The following is a 20,430-nucleotide window of genomic DNA, read 5'->3' as shown; positions in this document are numbered from 1 at the left end:
TACCTGGTAGCATCTGTGAGCGCGCATCATGCTTTCTCGTAGCAACTGCTCTCGCAATGTTGTTCTCTTGTCAATGGCAATTTGGGGTGGCATATGTTAACGTGCCCTGTAAATTCGAGCGACCCAACATATCTTTGGTTCTGTAAAAATTGTCACGTTGCAAGGCAGACGTAACTGCAAAAGTAAAAAAGGCGTGCTTTCTGTCCTTTGAATACATATATCATATTAGCATTACCAACAAAAGCTTCTTCGATTATCATGAGAACACTAGGGCATCATTACAGTAGCCTACTTGAAAAGTTGAACTCATGGTATTGACAAGAAATTAACATGATTACATCAGCAGCGAACGAAAGCATGAAAAAAATATGGGATGGGAGGAGAGCCAGCATCAGGAGGCTAATGCGGGAGTTTCAAGTGGTGACATGCTTCAGTCTTCTGCAGTAACATTTCAGCAGTGTTCCCATGTGTCCACGAGAAACGCCAAGCCATGCTCTCCGCCGCTGCGCCGCATCAGAACCCTCGCTGTGGTCTCTCTGCTGCAACGTTCACTCGGAGTGGGCGGCCATCCATCTCCTAGAGTACATGACAACAACAAATTAGCATCAGTTCGGAACTTAAATGTTTGACATACACACTATGAAAGTCGATGATTCTGGAGAAATTATTTGCATCCATGTTGTAGTTATGTAGTTTATGAAAATGATATAGTGGTGCTTATGATGTTCTCACCTGTCCATCAAGCGCTGAAATAGCACTGTCAAGATCCTCCTTTGAAGCCATAGTTACAAAACCAAATCCTCGCGAACGCCCAGTTTCTCTGTCATACACGATCGTAGCATTAACTACTTCCCCATGCTCGCTGAACATTTGCACCAACCTAGAGTCTTCCGCTTGCCATGGCAGGTTACCAACATAAGCCCTGAAAGAAGATGCAAACTGTCGAGGAGGTCTCTCAACACGGGAGCCCCTTTGAGCTGCCCTGTTTACGTTCAGAAGCCTTCCGCTGATGTCCTGTTAAACAGAAGGTAATCAGCCGGCTACTCAGCAAAATATGCAACTTATACATCATGTTGTACATTTTTCAGGTTACTGCACTTATTTGTTCATCAAACATAATGTGCGATCTAGGACACCAGATAAGGGATACATGCCAGTCAAGGTGATAATAATCCCTTTTTATCAAGTGATATGTTCAAGTTGTCTCAAGGTACATCCAATTTCATGCGTAATGGCAACATATATAAATAACTTGAAGTCATGCAAGTGATGAAAAATACTCTAAACAATTTCATATGTTCAAGTCAGAGTATGAAATAAAATTCTATTATCTGTGAACTCTAAACAATTCAAAGAACTAAAAAGAAATGAGAAGATTGATATGCACTAACGTAGCGGTTAAACGCCTCGATGGCTTTGTCAGCTTCCTCAATAGTACTCATGGTAACAAATCCAAATCCACGGCTCTGGCCTGACTCTCTGTTGTAAATGACCTGGAGTTGAACAAAGCAAGGTCAACAAAATAAGAAAATCAATCGAGCACAGCACAGCACGCCCGTTTATACAAATAATATCAGACACTGTAATTCTCAAGCCTATACAAGTAATGCAATTTCTATAGGGTTTAACAATAGACAACAGAAGAACGTGAATGAAAAAACAACAGGACTCGCGCCAACAAGGAAATATAAAATAAGTCGTTTCTTGAAAATATGAAGATGGGATGGCAACAAATAGAGACTGCGATTAGCTACCCTAAAATTGCATCAGTTACACAAACACTGATATGCATTTGAATTATAGTGTCTGATATTATTTTATTATGCAAACTCACGCCAACACTGATATGCTTACCATTCAAATTAACATCTGGTTACACACAGTCCCAAACTTGTGCAGGTACCAAAATGTTTTTTTTTTTTGGCGGGAACACTGATATGCTTGAGAATTCTAGTGTCTCATATTATTTGATTACACAAACTCACGGCAACACTGATATGCTTACCACTCAAATGAACATCTGATTACACAGAGTCCCAAACTTGCGTAGGACCAAAATGGTTTTTTTTTATTGCGGGAACACTGGTATGCTTGAGAATTCTAGTGTCTGATATTACTGTATTTGATTACATAAACTCACGCCAACACTGATATGCTTACCACTCGAATTAACATCTGATTACACACACAGTCCCAAACTTGTACAGGTAGCAAAATGGTATTAACCGGGGGAAATCGTACTTACGCATTGCTGTTATTAATTTTACCCGCTACTATTACTTTAGGTGTTGCAGCGGTAGGCTCACCTCGGCGACCTCGACGACACCGGCCTGGTCGAAGAGCTGGGCGAGCCGCTCGCTGTCGACATCATACGGCAGGTTCCCGACGTACACCTTGGCCTCCTCGGGCGGCTCCGCTGTGTACCCCGCGTCCCCACCGGAGGCCGCCACCACGGGCTCCTCCTCCGTCACCGTCTCTTCAGCTTCCTCCGCGTCGGCCCAGTCGAGGCCCGCCTCAGCGGCGTCGGAGGAGGTGACGAGGGGCGTAAGGGGGACGCGGGGGCGGGTGGAGCGGAGGAGCGGCGCGCGAGAGAAAATGAGTGGGAGGGAGGCGGACGCCGGGGCGAGCTTGTGTTGGGCGGCGAACGCGGGGTGGAAGAGCGAGGCCTCCGTTGCCGCAGACATGGCGAGTGTCATGGCGGAGGTGGCCATGGTGACTGAAGGGGATAAGGGGGGGCAGGCGAGCAGGGGAAGGGATTTGAGCTTGAGGTGCTCCGTCCTCCGAATTTGCTTTTTTATACACGCTGCGCTGGGCTTTTGTCGGCTTTGATGGGCTTCCCACATGCTTTCTTGTGAGCCTTTGGATTGTTTTCGGTCTTGCCCCCCAAATGACAAACGAAAAAGATAAACTCCAAGCCAACGAAATCACTAATTAATAAGTATGTATTCCTTTTTAAAGTTACTTTCACCTTTTTCAGGTTGCAACAAGTGACGTACTGCATGCGTGTCACTTGTAATAACATGAAAGTTTTCTTTTTTTCGTAGATTCATATTTTTAAAACGTTTTATCTTCTAAACCGTGCGTCCAAATCTTGAACCGTTTTCATCGTTGAATTTCTCGCGTCGAGATCTTCAAAACTAGATTCCATGTTGATAGATTTTAACAAACTTTTTTTCACCAAAATAAGCATACCAAAATAATCGTGCCTCTGGCGATAGAAAAAATAATAGTAAACACGTGTTTTTCTTTCCGAGAGGCACGACCATGCCTTTCACGAAGGCAAAACCGTGTCTCTCACGAAAGAAAAACCATGCCTCTTGCAAAAAAATGGTGTTTTTTCCTTTGTGAGAGGCAGGCAAAACCATGCCTTTCACGGGAAAAAAACAGAAAACGCGTTTTTTTTCCTTTCTGAGAGGCACAGCCATACCTTTCGTAAAGGCAAGACCGTACCTTTCGTGGAAGCAAACCGCGCCTCTCGCAAAAAAACATTTTTTTCGTAAAAAACCATGGATGTGCCTCTCGCAAAGACAAAATCGTGTCTCTCGCAAAAAAACAGAAAACACATTTTTTTTACAATTTGTTTTGTCAAAAAAGTAATAAAGATTGGTGAAAAACCAAAACACCAAAAAAACTAAAAGAACTAAAAAACCGTAAACACGTGCGAAAAAATAAAAATTAAAACTCAGAGGCAGCGCTCAGAGCATGACATGTGACGACGGCTAAGAACGCGTCATGTGACAACACGCGGGAGTGCTTACTAGGAGGTTTTTGAAGGAGCATTCGCTAACTAGTGGCTCCCTCAAACGAAATATCCTATCGAACGCTCAGTACGGAAAACTGTCGATGAAACGCGCATAGAAGAATACGAGAGAACGACATGGGCCCATTTTCGAAAGGCTTAAAGTGCTATAGGATCCCGGTTTTGGAAACCTTCTAAAAAGTTCCCGAACCGGGTTTTTACTAGGTTTTTAAGATTTCCGATTGTTTCTTTTTATTTTCTTCTGTTTCTATTTCAATTCCTTCTTTTTTTTCAAGTTATTTTCCTTTTCCTATTTCTGTTCATTTTCCTGTACTTTTCTTGTTTTGTTTTTGTTTTAAGAAAATGTTTAAATGCGGATTTTTTAAGAATTTCAGTTTTTCAAATTTAGTTCATAAATTGAGAAATACCTTTCTGTTGGAAAAATGATTAGATTTTCAAAATATGTTCATGTTTTAAAAAATTGTTCAGAAATTTGAAAAAAAATGTTGCTCATATTTTAAATTTGTTCATAAATTCAAAAGTGTTTGGGATTTTCAACACAAATCATGTGATGAAATATTTTTCAAAAGTTTTAAAATGTTCCTTAAAAAACAAATTCAAAAAACGTTCTGGTATCATTTTTGAGAGAATTCCTTATTTAACCATGTTTAAATTTTATGCCCTATTTAACATCGATAAATTATTTTTTTCTCTATATAACAACAATCCTTAATTTTATGTTTTTTATAATACTTTTATTCATTTTAAGCTCAAATGACACCTGAAAAGACCATTTTATCCCTCATACAGTCTGTTTGTGTGTGTGCTGTTGCGTGTGCATGTGCGCACGCACATGTATGTTCCTGATGTTGCATGTGTGTTGCTGCGTGTTTGTGCGTGCGTACGCATGTGCTGCGTTGCTGTGTGTGTGTGCGTGCGTGCTACATGTGTTGCTACGTGTATGTGGTGTTGCATATGTGCACATGTGCGTGTGCTGCTTCTATGCGTGTGCGCGTGCTGCTGCATGTGCTGCTACGTGTGTGTTGTGTTCGTGTGCGCGCGTCGTGTGTGTTGTGTTCGTGTGCGCGCGTCGTGTGTGTGTTGTGTTCGTGTGTGCGCGTCGTGTGTGTGTTGTGTTCGTGTGGTTACGTGTGAGCGTGCATGCGTTTGTGTGATGTTACGTGTGTGTTGTGCGTATGATGTTGTATGTTGTTGCGTGTGTATATACTGTCGCATGTGTCATTTTTATTGTGTGTGCTACTGCCCCGCATTGATTATTGTGTGTGTTATTGTCCCGTACACACATATGACATGAAGGCAAAAGAGTTAGATGTCATTTAGGTTTAAAATGGATAAAAATATCATAAAGTGCATAAAATTTAGACTCGTTGTGACATAGCGAGAAAAATTATTCAGTGTCAAATAAGTAAACAAAATTTAAGGTAATGTTAAATAAAGAATTCTTTCATTATTTTTAGAAATATAAAATAATGTTCTTGTTTTTCAAATTTTGTTTCCATACTCAAAAAATGTTCGAGATTTTCTAAAAATGTTCGGTGTTTCAAAAAATTATTATTGCTTTTAAAATTTGTTCAGAATTTTACAGTTGTAAATATTTCAAACAAACAGATTTTTTTTAATTTTCATAGTTTTGAAAAATGTTCATTTTCTTCAAAAATTGTTCGCACTTTTCAGAAACAAACTACTCAAACACGAATACTGTCAAAAAAATAAACATTTTAAAATAACTCATTATTACTTTTGGAAAACATTGTTTTTTAATCATTGGAGAATAAGGAACATTTCTTGAAAATCCACAAAAAAAATGAAAACAGGGATATTTTTTAAACTCTAAATAAATTCCAAAGCAAAAAACCTTTTTAGGATTTGTGAGAAACTGAAATTAGGAATATTTTATAAAATTCCGTCAAAATATGAAAATGTGAACATTTTTTAAACTCGCAAACAACATTAAAAATGGAAAAAATATTGAAACACCGAAACAAAACTTAAAAACACGAACAAAGTTGTAAAAAATGAATATCTTCTAAAACTACTGAAAAAAATAAAAAATGCAAACAGTTTTTGGAAACAGGACATTTTTTTAACTTCTGAAAAATATTAAGAACGCGAACATATTTTGGAATTGGGGCCATTTTTAAAACTCCTGAACAAAATTCAAAACACGAAAATTGTGTATTTATTTGAAAACAAGAAACATTTTCTGTAATCCTGAACATTTTTTCGAAACACGGTCATTTTTCAGAAATTGTGAACAAATGTTTGAAACGAGAACATATTTTGAATTTCCTGTACATTTTCTAAAACATGAACATTTTATGAATGACATATTGAACAGGTTTTGAAAAGGAGGACATTTTTCTGAAATTCCTAAATAATTTTTGAAACATGTGCATAACAGAACTTCAATACGAGAACTTTTTTTCAAATTATTGAACATTTTTTAAAACGCGAACAATTTTCGAAATTATGAAAAAAATGAAAACAGGAACATTTTTTGAAAATCCTGAAAGATATTTTGAAACACGAACATATTTCAGAATTCTGAATAAAATCTGAAAATGAGAACACATTTTAAGTTGGGAGCAAATTTTGAAAACAAGAACATGTTTATGAAATTTGCAAACAAAAGAAGCATTAAAAATGAAAGAGCAAAGAAAAGAAAAAAGGAAAAAATATAAAAAGGGAAAAGGCGAAATAGAATGGGCTGACCCAGGTCAGCCATCCCTTGTGGGAAACGTCAGCTATTTGACGCAAGGAGCGTCACATAGGAGCTCCACTCCGAACATCACGTTTTTAAGCTCTCCCCCGAATGCCTTCATGGCCACTAAATCTTTAGCATCAATTTTGGAGCCACAAAAATTGCCACATCAGGGCTTAAATCATAGAGAAGAACCGTCCGGAACACTTCCCACTCACTCTCGTGTTTCCCTTAGGCTGGTTGTAATGGAGAGTATCATATACTAGTATCATGCATATAATACTAGTGTGATACTACATGTGTAATGCATAGTATCATAAGATGGTTTATTTATTGCCATGCATGACACATAGTAGCATATCATTTAATATGATACGGTATCATAATATGACACTCAACAATCTCTTTCTTCATTTAATTTTATGTCACATCATAAAAATTACCTAGTTGGCATGCATGATACTACTTATCATACTACCATTACGGACAACCTTATCCATCCCACGACCCGACTTTCTCCTCACCGAACGGTCGGCGAACCGAGCGGCAGCACATGATCCCGAGCAAGAAGGCCCAACACTCATTTCCAGGGACGGGCCTATAGCTGTGTAGAATGTGTGGCGTGCACAAGGTCCATAATTTTTAAGGGCCCTAAAAAACTACATATGTCTAGTATTTTTTGTGATTTATGCAGGTCTAGTATTTTAAAAAGAAAAAAAATTAGGCTTTGCCGCACTGGGCCGCTCAGCCGCTCAGCGCTAGTGCTCGCACGATCGTTCCTGATCCGGAAGTGGGATCGTCGATCCTTCCTAAAGAAATGGGATCGTGGGCTGGAACCAGGATCGCAAAACTACAACAACACTTGCGTCGGTGTCGGTACTCACTACAGGAATCGGGATTGTTGCCTTCATGTCGTCCTTTTTTTGGGAAAACACCCGATCTGTTCATCTTCAATCATGGGAGTACTACGAACATCAAAAATAATAAAAATTACATCCAGATCCGTAGACCACCCAACGACGACTACAAGCACTGAAGCGGGCCGAAGGCGTGTCGCCATCATTGCCCCTCTTTCATCGGAGTTGGGCAAAACTTATTATAGTAGACTGTCGGGAAGTCGTCGTGCTAAGTCCTCATAGGACCAACACACCAGAACAACACCTCGTAAGATTAATCTGGGAGCAATTCAGGCCGCTCCCGCTATTATCTTCTATTGTTTATATATCCAATTTTTATATAAGACATCATATCATATAATCCCCTTGTTCCTAAATATAAGTATTTCTAGAGATTTCACTATTGGACTACATACGATTGTAAATAGATATATTTTAGAATGTAGATTCACTCATTTTGCTACATATGTATCCCTTATTGAAATGTCTAAAAAGACTTATATTTTTGAACAGAGGGAGTAAATTATAATTATCTATTAGTTTATTTTAATAAGATAAGGCCTTATTTTTTAGTTTCGCACACATCCCTAATTTTTACCGGCCCGACCATGCCCACTTCCTCTGATGTGCTTCATCTTCTTCGGCAGCCCCCGAGGATTTGCAGCCACCAGACGGTGAGGCCGTCTCAACCGTGATCGGCTTCAGTGCCTTAATGAGTGCTCCTTGCAGCTCCATGAATCTGCATCGCGCGCCGGCCCTGGTGGACCTCGACCCTCCATGATTCTGATTGGCGCCACTAGTTGGAGGTGCGCTTCAAGTGAAGGTCGAGTACTGCGTTGCCGCCTACTCCTCCCAGGCGAACATCGAGGCCACCTACCCTTGTTGAGGTCTTCGCGCGACGATAATCTTCAAGCCTCCACCGGGCTCTGAGTTAGCCTCCTTCTGCAAGCTCCTCGCCGACCGTATCAAGATGCCGCCAAGGGAAGTCAGCCAAGCGCAACCTGCTCGCTGATACATCCATTTTCCATCATGTTTTCCTACTGTTATTTATTATGTTTTAAAGCCATATTTCACTTTATGGTGCAATTCTAATGCATTTTCTCTCTTAATTTGTAAGTTTTATCATAAGAGGTACATTGTCGGCAACTGAAATTCTGGACGTGAAAAGAGCTAGAGCAGATATGGTTATTCTCCGAAGCTCCAAATGACTTGAAAAGTCACGAGGGTTTATTTTGGAATATATAAAACATAATGGAGAAAGAAAATATGTGAGAGGAGCCACCATGGGCCCACAAGATCACGGGGCACGCCCCCTGGGGCGCATCATCTGAGCTTGTGGGGCCCATGGAGGTCCACCAATGTCCATCGTCTCCTATATGATGTCATTTACCCTAGAAAAAATTGGAAGAAGACTTTCAGACGAAGCGTCATCGTCTCGAGGAGGAACCTCGGCAGGAGCACTTTTGCTCTCACGCATAGAGATGCTACTTGTAAACTGCGTTGGGATTTTCCCCAAAGAGGAGGGGTGACGTAGTATAGTAGAGACAAGTATTTCCCTCGGTGAGAACCGACCTTATCAAACCAATAAGAGAACTAAGAAAACTCTCGGCGTCAGCACCTATACACACAAAACCAAACACTTGCACCCAAGGCCAACAAGAGGATTGTAAAGCCCTTAAACTTGTTACTTACAATGATTAATTCTGATAGATAGATGATATAAATAAATAAGTAAATAAATAGCAAGAAGGTAAATTGTGTTTTTAACAATAGGATTAAGTAGACTCGGGGTCCATAGTTTTCTCTAGAGACTTCTCTCTCGAACATAGCACACACGATGGATAAACAAATTATTGTTGGCCAATTGGCAGAATAACATATAGCACCTCCGAAACGACCTCACATGTTAATTTACAATTCTGTCCAGATCTGAACTAACACATTTAATTGGTCGTTCAACAGCAAAACAAATAGGTTCACGTGATTCTACGCGTCATTTCAAGCAATCTACACATAAAGAACATCTCCAACGGAGCTACGGATCAAAATATACGGACACCGCAAGATATGATGGCATGAATGTAAAATGTGTGCAAAGACGGTCACGAGCACTTCAAAACATACAAACAGTAAGAGAAAATGAAACTACACGTGATTCTAAGCAAGTTTCATGTAGGGAACGATCAAAACGGAGCTACGGTTCAAAAGATACGAGCAAATCAAGAAATCACTACAATCTGCCAAAATCAGCCACATAGCATTTTCTACGCCCCACAACTACGGCTACACAACTCCGGCATGCTCAAGCAAGGCATGGCACAGAAGAGGGAAAGAAGCACTACTACAAACAACTAACAACAACTAGCATGGCATCATGGATCACTAGGGAAAGAAGTCACAAAAAGGCATCTCACACACTATTTCAGACTTAGTGAAAATTACACCTCATGAAGTGCAGTTTTCGATCTGAAGCAATATTGACAGCAGCAAAACCAATAGCTACAAGACTCCAAATGGCATGCAAATTTACAGCAAGCTATAGAAACACAAGGGGTACAACTAACTCCATTGGACCAACCTCAAAAGAGCTACAGATCAAAAGATAGAAGCAAGACAAGACATCAACAAAATATAACAGATTCCAGACTTAGAAATATTTCAGCTCCACCAAATCAGCACTATTTCTAGCAACTTGAGGGCTATCAAACCACACCTAAACATGCATTTCTATTGCAACCAAAAATACCAGGGGCTAGTCTAAACACCCAAGAACAACTCCCTAGTTGACAACTTAATCAAACGAAGCACGGAATAAATCCTACGAATTAAACAAAAGGGCATCACGGCAAAATATCGCGCGAACTAACTTACTCAAAAGCTAAAACAAATTGCACAGAAAAATCCAATGGATTTTTCTACCCCGAAAACATATAAAATATGTGGGGTTGCAACACAAAATATAGCCACACATAAATGCAGGAAAATAACCTATATACGGGAAAATAAACTAGAGGCAATTCCCTACACGCAAAAATACAAATGACCGCTCTAAAATGCATGAAAAAATGATCCCTAAAACATGGGCATTTTACCTAAGGTATTCGAGCAATCCAGACCGCAAGAAAAACAATAAATACGAGACGAAACAATATAGGACAGCACGTTAAACTAGGCGTTCGGCACGTAAAACTACGTCAAATAATTATGCAAGTAATGAAATCGTGTTCTACTCGCAAGACTACCCCAAAACCATATCAAATACGCCTCGTTCCGACTAACGGTTAACAAGTTACGGACAAAAGTATATTCGCTTATTTTTCTGGAATTTATAATAATTCCTAAAATCATCTATATTATCTTACGGGCCGAATCTACCTAATTGGGCCAACAGGGGGTGGCGCAGCATAGCAAAAGGCGCACACAGGCGCTGGATAGAAGGGCTCACCTGGGGCCATGGGCCAACCGGAGGCTGCAGCAGAGGGGAAGGCCTCGGCCTGGCTTGGGCCAGCTGGGCCTGGCGCTGCTCGCTGATGGGGGAGGCCGGCTGGAGCGGCGAGCTAGGCCGAGGGCGTCCTCGCGTGGCCCACCTGGCGCTAGCAACTGGAGGCCCGCGGGAGGAGCCTCGTCTCCCTCCCGTCGTGAGCCGAAGCGGGAAGCACTCGCCATGGCGGCGGCCGGGATGCGGGGCGACGCCGACGAAATCCCAGCGAGGGGAAGGGGAATCGGTGGGGGCCGGCCGGATCTGGGGGGATCCGGGCACGGGAGCCCCATTCCCGGCGGCGGCGGCGAGCTCCGGGCGGAGGACGGTGGCCGACGCGGATCTGGCAGAGGGCAGTGGTTGCAGGTCATAGGCGACGGCGGGAGGCAACACAGGGCGATGGCGGCGGCGGGCGAGGTCCTCGCGGGGCTCTGGCGCAGGTTGGGACGAGGCGCGGGAGACGGGGGCTGGCTCGGGATGGCTTGCTGCCATGGGTGGAGCTCGGGATGAGCTGGTCAAGGCATGGATCTCCTGTGGTCGCCCGGACAATGTCCGGCGGCCATGGATAATGTCCGGCAGGGCTAGGAGACGTAAAAATAGGCCTCTAATTGTGGATCTGAGGACTGAAAAAGAAGGGGAGGAGTGGATTTCGGGATTGGAAGAAGTGGGACTTGAAGTTGGAGTTTTGCTAGGGGGTGGCTGCAATTTTACATGGGGGAAAACCTAGAGAGTGAGAGAGGTCTCTCTAGGGGGGTGGAGCTTATATAGGGTTGGCCTCTGGTGGGGTGGACCTCGTCCGTCCGATCGCGATCCGATGACCACGAACAGAGGAAGTGTCTAGGTGGCACTACTGACCTGTGTAGATGGGCTATGTAGGGGTGAGAGGGAAATAGCGCGGCACGACAACAAGATTTAAAACACCGAATCACGTCCGACGGTAGACCGAATACGGTGCCGCTACGGGCGACCGTTCGGGTACCAGACGGTCTCCGATTGCGACGAAACTTGACAGGTGGCCTACCTAAATTAAAATAACACCGCACGTCAAATATCAACCCAATCAGAGAAAGTTTTACGCACACTTTAAAAACAGGGTTTCGACGGTGCCGCGGGCGCGTGCGTGTGCGGTCGGACTTAGAACGGACAACGACAAGAACCGACAACTAACAACGGATGCAAGTTTTGAAAACGGGCGGCAACGGAGACGCCGATGCAATGCAGATGATGTGAATGATGCGATGATGATGCGACAAATGAAAATACCCATACGACGAAAACGGAAAGAAAGGGGAATCTTTTGGAACGTCGGCATCGGGCTGTCACAGTCTTCTTCACCACGATCGCCCCTACCATCTCCGATGGGATAGACCGCAGGATGGCTGCCAGCGCCGCCTTGTCGTTGGGGATGCTGGACGGGTTCCCCACCACGGCGTCCCACATCAAGTTGGCCTCCATGTTGATTTGCATCAGCATGGACCACTCAAAGTAGTTCGTCGGGGTGAGCATGGGCCACACCGTAGAGCCGGCCGGGACGAGTCGCTCCTGGACCGTGCGTTCGTGCACGACGATCTCCTTCCCGCGCGTGCGTGTGCGGCTCCGACCACGTGTCGGACTTACGGATCGCGCGCCATCGTCGACCGCGTCATCAGTCCTCCCGGTGCGCCTCGCCGTTGCAGTGTCGCCGGTCGCGGGTGTGCCGTTGGGGGAGCGCGAGCCGACCATGGTCTCCAAGAATCGTCGCGGCTCTGATGCCACTTGTTGGAACCGAAGCCGTCAGAGTGCTCTCTCTCTCTCTCTCTCTCTCTCTCTCTCTCTCTCTCGTGGATCACACCGAGCTGAAGGTAGACGAAGACAGGGTTTTGTGCTGCGTGCAAAACTGCAGCTTTTCTCTCTTCTATTTCTCTTATTTGAAAGCAGGATTACATCAAGTGATCAACCACTTCCCGAGTCTAATGGTCGTGCCATCCCACGACCCTCGCGATGCGGCTGAATCGCGCCCGCCAGCTGCGGCAGCATGCCATCCCATGCTCAGTAAACGGGCGCGCAAAGCTAGCTGATCTCTAACAGAAACTGAACTGAAAAAAACTAACCTGAACTACTGCCGGGTCATCGTCCCGTTTATTCTGCTAACTGAAGGAGGGAAAGCTAATCCTATCTACTACGCCGGGCTAGGGCATTACTTGTTCAACAGGGGGGGAGCGGATCTTCGCTCACCTAGAGACAGAGGACCGATCCAACGCCGGAGATGAAGAGGACGACGAGCCAGAGCGGAAGAATACCCACCGGACTTGAAGAAGTTGCCGCCTTCGTGGACGTCGAGGTGGAGGTCCTGGCACTGATCTCTTCGCGAAAATGGAACCCCCCGAGTGTCTTCTTCCTCCTGGTGCTGACGGAGAGGAAGAAGACGCCGGATCACCTCGGCCCCAAGCTCCTGCTCGAGCTGGCCATGGTGGGAGCAGCTCGGGTTTCCCCCCGAGCAGCGCTAGGGAAGAGAAGAGGGAGAGAAATGAAGGGCTAGGGTTGAGAGGAGGCTCGGGTTTCTCTTATGGCCCTCGGGAGACGCGTTAGGGCTGTCTGATGGAGGAGGGAGAAAGATCTGATGGAGGAGTTGTGTTCGTATAGAGATGACGTCGGGAGGAGGAAGACGATCGCGCTACTCGGCTAGACCGAAGCTGCTAGGCCTAAAAGGTTGGTCTGCTTTCTCTCTTAGTTGAACGGGCTTAGCAAAAAAAACATACAAGCAGTTAAAAAAATAACCCACAGGGCTAAAAGGAAAAGGCTAAAAAATATATATATTGGAGGCCTTCTAAAATCATGCTACAATTTATAAAAATAAATTGGGCAAATTTGAAAGTTTTCAAATAAAACACTATTATTTGAAAATGAGGCCCTCTTATTGAATAAATTCAAAAGGATAATAAAAGGAAACCAGAGGGGTTGCCTCCACAATATTAGGATGCTTTTTAGAAGAGGAGGAACATTTTATTGAAGCAAAACTAGAAACTCTTAAATCTGCCACACTTAATTGGAAGGGAGGGAGTTTTTTTCAAACTATGGTGCAACAAGGGGTTTTGAATGGCTTCGTTGCACCCACTCACATGCACAAGATCCCAACCACACATCACCACATGATCATCAAGGTGGCATCCAACACAAGATCAAACAATCAAGGCAAAAGGAAAAAAGAAACAAGATATGCATAATGCATGAGATGCACATGAAATGACAATGCCACAAGCCTCACATCCATAATATTGCATCACAGAGTTGCCAAACATGGAAAGGGTTACAAAAGGGGAAATAAAAGCACTTGGGCTGTTACAACTCTCCCACACTACAAGAGGGTCTCGACCCGAGATCTAGGACTGGAAGAACTCTGGAAATTCGGAATGGAGGTGGTCCTCGCGCTCCCAAGTGGCTTCTTTTCCTGAGTGATCTGACCATTGCACTTTGAGGAACTTGATTGACTTATTGCGGGTCTTGCTCTCAGTCTCCTCAAGTATTGCTATCGCATGCTCCTGGTAGGATATGTCGGGTTCGAGGACGATATCCTGGAGATCAACTGTGCGCTCGGGAGTCTTGAAGCATCTCCGGAGCTGAGAGACGTGGAACACATCATGCACATTTGAGAAGTTGGACGGAAGCTCTAACTGATATGCAAGATCGCCTCTCTTGCCAACAATTCTGAAAGGACCAACAAAACGAGGAGCAAACTTTCCTTTGATGCCGAAGCGTTGAGTGCCCTTCACGGGAGACACTTTGAGATACACGAAATCATCGAGATGAAAAGTCATGTCACGATGGTTGCTATCGTAGTAGCTCTTCTGACGGGACTGCACTGCTTTGAGATTATCCCGAATGACAAGACACATTTCTTCTGCTTTAGCAATCATGTCACTCCCAAGAATCTAACGCTCACCAGTCTCTGACCAATTGAGCGGGGTACGACAGTTCCTGCCATATAGAATCTCGAATGGAGCCTTGCCCGAGCTTGCCTGAAAGCTGTTGTTGTATGATAACTTGGCAAATGGTAGGCAGTCTTCCCACTTCATGCCAAAAGAAATCACACAGGCTTTGAGCATATCTTCAAGGATCTGATTGACTCTCTCAACTTGCCCACTTGACTGAGGATGGAAAGTTGTACTGAATCGAATCTTAGTACCCATCGCAGACTGAAATGAATCCCAGAACTTGGAAGTAAAGATGCTTCCATAATCTGAAGAAATGAGCATAGGAACATCGTGCAACGAGAATATCCTTGACGTATACAACTCTGCCAGCTGAGTTGCCGAGATAGACTCTTTGACCGGTAGGAAATGAGCAACCTAGGTCAACTTGTCGATGGCGACGAAGATGACATCGTTGCCTTTCTTGGACTTCGGAAACCCAGTAACAAAATCCATCTCAACATGATCGAATTTCCACTCGGGTATAGGCAAGGGATGCAGAAGACCTGTTGGACGTTGATGCTCCACTTTCACTCCGCGACACACATCACACTCGTTCACGAGCTAAGCAATCTCACGTTTCATGCGAGTCCACCAGAAGGTTTGCTTCAAATCCTGATACATTTTGGAACTCCCTGGATGTATCGAGAGAAGGGAATTATGGGCTTCATCCATGATAACCTTCCTGAGATCCCCTTTCGGAACGACAAGGCGATCCTCGAAGAACAAGGTATCTCTGTCATCAACACGAAAGCAGTTATATTTCGGAATGCTCTTTGCCAAGCCAATCTTAACTTTCTTCACCATCACATCAAGAAGTTGAGCTTGTCGGACTTGGTCTTCCAAGGTAGGAGAAATCTGGAGATTAGCAAGAAATCCTAGAGGTACTAACTGAAGGTTGAGCTTCCTGGAAGATTCACAAAGTTCAGGCTGTAGAGGCTTCAGAATGAGACTGTTGCAGTAAGCCTTTCTGCTCAAAGCATGTGCAATGACATTAGCTTTGCCTGGAGTGTAGTCAACGCTCAGATTATAATCTTGGATCATTTCCACCCAACAAGTTTGCCGAAGATTGAGACTAGGCTGGGTGAAGATGTAATTGAGACTCTTGTGATCGGTGTAGACCTCAACCTGTCTGCCCAACAAGAGATGTCTCCAAGTCATCAGAGCATGTACCACTACCGCCAACTCAAGATCATGAGTGGGGTAATTCTTCTCACTTGGCTTCAACTGCCTCGAGGTATAAGCTACCACTTTCTTCTCTTGCATCAGAACTGCATCAAGACCTTGAAGAGAGGCATCACAGAACACTTGATAAGACTTGGAATCATCAAGACGAGTCAAGATTGGAGTAGAAGTGAGCTTCTCTTTGAGTGTGTCGAAGGCCAACTGACACTCTGGAGACCAGACAAACTTCACACTCTTCTGAAGAAGGCTTGAGAGAGGCTTAGCAATCTTGGAGAAATTCTCAACGAATCTTCTACAATAGCTTGCAAGCCCGAGAAAGCTTTGAAGTTGCATCACATTCTGAGGAGGTTTCCACTCAACAATGGCCTGCACCTTTGACGGATCAACCTTGATGCCCTAGGTACACAACTTCCTTCAACCATAACTCACATTTGGAAAACTTAGCATAGAACTTATGCTCTCTTAGCTTATCAAGCACAAGCCAGAGATGTTCTTCATGCTCTTCATCCGTTTCAAAAAAGACCAGAATGTCATCAAGATACAGCAAGACAAATTCATTCTTGAATGGGGAGAAGATATAATTCATCATCCGACAGAAGGTCGTTGGAGCATTTGCGAGACCAAAAGACATCACTGTGTACTCATATGAGCCAAAGCTTGTCCTGAAGGCAGTCTTGGGAATGTCTTCTTCACGAATGCGAATCTGATGATAGCCCATCCTGAGATCAAGCTTAGAGAAGATCTTAGACCCTTTGAACTGCTCGAAAAACTCATTGATGTTGGGAAGTGGATACTTGTTTTTGATTGCCTTCTTATTCAATGGACGGTAATCGACACAGAGTTGGTCCATGCCATACTTCTTCTTAACAAAAATAACTCCACAACCCCATGGAGATGAGCTTCGTCTCATCAGACCCAGACGCTCTTGCTCATAAAGGTGCTTCTTCAACTCTTTTAGCTCTTCTGGACCCAGTTTATATGGCCGCTTGCATAATGGTTCTGTTCCCGGTTCAAGCTCAATTACGAACTCAACTGCCCAGTGCAGAGGCATTCCTGGCAGTTCTTCCGGAAAGACATCTTCATACTCACAGACCACTGGGACCTGAGAAATTAGAGAGATCTCACCCTTCTCATTCAAGGAAAACAGACGGATCGTGTCATCACACGCAGCAAAGATAATCACGTCCTCCGAAGGATGGGTTAGCTTGACTTCTTTAGCTTGACAATCAAGAAATGCCTTGTTCATAGCCAGCCAATCCATCCCAAGGATCAGATCAATATCAGACTTGCCAAGGACAATTGGAGAAGCCGTGAAGGAATAGTCACCCATCTTGACAGCGACATCCTGAACGATGAAGCGAGAATTCATTTGCAACCCCGGTGAAACCATAGTTAAAGACCTAGGCAACTCTTCACAACACAACTCATGCTTTGAAATGAAAGGCGTTGAGATGAAAGAATGCGACGCATCATAATCAAATAAAACCTTTGCAGGAATATCATTAACTGGGAGATTACCCATTATCACATCTGAGGAGTTTTCTGCTTCTGCTGCATTCACCATATTGACCCTTGCATACTTTGGATTGAACTTCACCATTGCATTTCCTGGAGGCTTCACTGGAGGAGGGGGCGGAAGACGCTGCTGAGTGGTGCACTTGTTGGAGTAGTGATCCTTATGCCCACACTTGTGACAACTCACCTTTGACAGGGGACATAATTGCACTTGAGGATTCCCTTGCTTTTGCCACGGAAACCTCTGTTGGAAAGCTGGGTTGGGTGGGTGGGAAGAACCATGACCACCTGACTGCTTGAACTTCTGAATCTGCCGAGGAGGAGGAGACACCCAATATTTTTGCTGCTTCTAGACCACCTGAGTTGAGGACGAGGAACTGGAATCTCTGAAACACTTCCTTGAATTCTCCACTTTGAGCAAAGCTGCTTCAGCCCTGAGAGCCAAGTTGTAGAAGTTATCGAACTCATCGGGATCGTGCAAGGCAAGGGCCAACTGCAAGTCTTCCTTCAGACCACCTCTGAACTGATAAATCTCGCTCTTTTGATCTGGGATGTCCTGTTTAGCATACCGAGCCAGCTCATGGAGCTCGACATTGTACTTGTACACAGAAGATCCTCCTTGCTTCAAGCGTCTGAACTTCTCACACATCTCTTCCATGAAGTTAGACGGAATATAGTGAGCCCTGAAATCCCTGCAGAAATCATCCTAGCTGATCATTCTGTCGCCTCTGGAGTCCCTCAACTACTGCCACCATTCTGCCGCCTGTCCCTTGAGTTGAAAAGTTGCAAACTTGATGAAATCCTCTGGTCACACATTACTACACTCCAGTGCTTGTTCATGTCACGAATCGAGTCATCAACGTCAAATGGCTGGTCATAAGACGTGAAGGACTTCGGCTAGTTCGCCAGGAATTGATTCAGAGTTGCAAACTGATGACCACCATGGTTGAAATTTCCCTGCTACTGATTGTTCCTCTCTTGCAACAACTGAAGTAACATCTGAGTGTTAGCATTTGTTGCAGCCATCACCGCTTGCCATGCCCCTGGAGGAGGAGGCAACGACGGAGGAGGTGGCTGAGGAGGTGGTGGAGGATCAACACCCTCACGACCCAGATTCTGGCGAGTTGGTGGAGCCATCCTGGAGACGGACAATACGTTAGACCAGAGATTGACATTCAAAGGTTAAGATGAATCAATAGACAAAAACGTCTGAACAAGAATACTTAGCAATTGCATTCGAACAATAATTAGTAAGAATGCTTTCTCGAGGTAACTGCCGACAACATCTGATTAAAAGCCACTCACAAAGCAAGTATGAGCTAGGATTGCTCGGAACAAATGTATGACATAGATTCCATCTGATATCTTCGTGGATATGATCGCCCAGGCTCAATCCTACAGTGGCCATCATGTACAAGGCAGTGCACACGACATACGAAGCGTCCCTGAGTCGTAGCAAGCTACAAGGACTCTTTTAAGACACAACGAGAACCGATGTAATATGACCATGAACAAACGAATCCACTGAATGTCGAATCCCAACCTCACGTCATGCATGTGTTGGAAGATTGTGCTATAAGTAAATACCTGAGTTCCCACCTAAGAACTCCCTAAATTTCTGGTCATGCAATCTGGTTCACGGATACAAGGAGTAATATATCATTCAATTCCTATACTAACTCGTCCAGTGTATCACATCCATCAACACATAACCAGAACCTTGGAACTTCATCTATCTCAGACCCTCGTAATCACAATGATACTAAGTGTGGCGATACATCCGGAACTATCTGCACCAGTACCGGGAAGCCGGACTCCTCTCGTCACTACTAGTATTGAAGCAATTTTGAACATCCTCCATCCCGAGATACTAAGAAATCATAATGATAGCGATGTGCTCAAGAATCCCCTGGAGCTTAACTCCCCGGAAGAAATCAAGTTAGACAGGAGGCACCAAGACAGAACTCCATCACATCGGCATCATATAGATTCCAAAAATATCCGCGTGATCGTAAAAAAATTTGAGCGAGAAGAGGAGTAGAATCAAAATTTCTTAAGTCGTGAACCTCACCAGAGCATGGAAGAAGACAAAAAAGAAACCTACTCTCCGATATAACTAAGACTCAAAATAGTTTTGCTAGACTCGACTTGGCCAAGTTCGATCACACAAAGGCTCCTATGGTCGTAAGGCTCTGATTACCAACTTGTAACGACTAAGATGCGACCCTTTCCTTATTTGGGGGCGAGACCTCAAAAAGGGGAAAGAGGCGCATCTACGTGTTTCGCAAGGAAGATGGTCATAGCAATATAAATAACTGAAAGAGTAACAAGTAGGGCATACACTTGCCATCTGATAAAGTACATAGTCATATAGTCATACATTATTCAAAACATGGAATGGTCCGACTACGGACAAGATAAACGGAAAAAACTATGATATCCTGCATGTTGGTCCCACGATCACGACCACGACCTCTAGTCCTCGGGATAAGTCACATACAACCTGCCGCTGTCCTCATTGAACTCCCACTTCAACTGGCTATCATCGAGAACTCCTGCATCAGGGGTACCTGTACCTGTGGGTGTTTGTAGTAAACCGTGAGCCATGAGGACTCAACAATCTCATGACCTTGGTATAGAGTCTAACTAAGTTAAATGGGTGAGGTAGGTTAAATGTTTGGATTTGCAGCGACCTAAGCATATATGGTGGCTAACTTATGATGAAGAACAATTAAATATGGTGGTCTACGCAAGAAGGTCGCAGACTAGAATGATCACTAAGTGATTCTGAACACCTACTTACGTCATTCATAACCCCACCGTGTTCTCGATCAAAGAAGGAGCTCTGAAGGAGACAATCACGGTTACACACTCAGTTGGAAAGTTTTATTTGGATTACTTTAAGTTGTCTAGAACCGGATGTTAAAAAAATATCCATGTTTGCCACA

At 44.0% G+C, this 20,430-nt stretch overlaps 1 protein-coding gene across 1 annotated transcript; it reads right to left on the bottom strand.

Annotated features, from left to right (window-relative positions):
* Positions 1-225: 225 nt before the first annotated feature.
* LOC123410630 (28 kDa ribonucleoprotein, chloroplastic-like) lies at positions 226-2,773 on the bottom strand. The gene is made up of 4 exons (XM_045103574.1): positions 2,307-2,773; positions 1,392-1,493; positions 733-1,014; positions 226-576 (listed from the first exon to the last, which is right to left on the bottom strand). Exons 1-4 carry the CDS (start codon positions 2,709-2,711, stop codon positions 514-516), a joined length of 852 nt encoding a protein of 283 aa, XP_044959509.1. The 5' UTR covers positions 2,712-2,773; the 3' UTR covers positions 226-513.
* Positions 2,774-20,430: the final 17,657 nt, after the last annotated feature.

The sequence above is a fragment of the Hordeum vulgare genome, chromosome 7H (genome assembly GCF_904849725.1).
Source record: "Hordeum vulgare subsp. vulgare chromosome 7H, MorexV3_pseudomolecules_assembly, whole genome shotgun sequence".
In the NCBI taxonomy this organism is placed as follows: domain Eukaryota; kingdom Viridiplantae; phylum Streptophyta; class Magnoliopsida; order Poales; family Poaceae; genus Hordeum; species Hordeum vulgare.
Note: the sequence above shows the minus strand (reverse complement) of the source record. Positions and strands in the feature narration are given on the sequence as shown.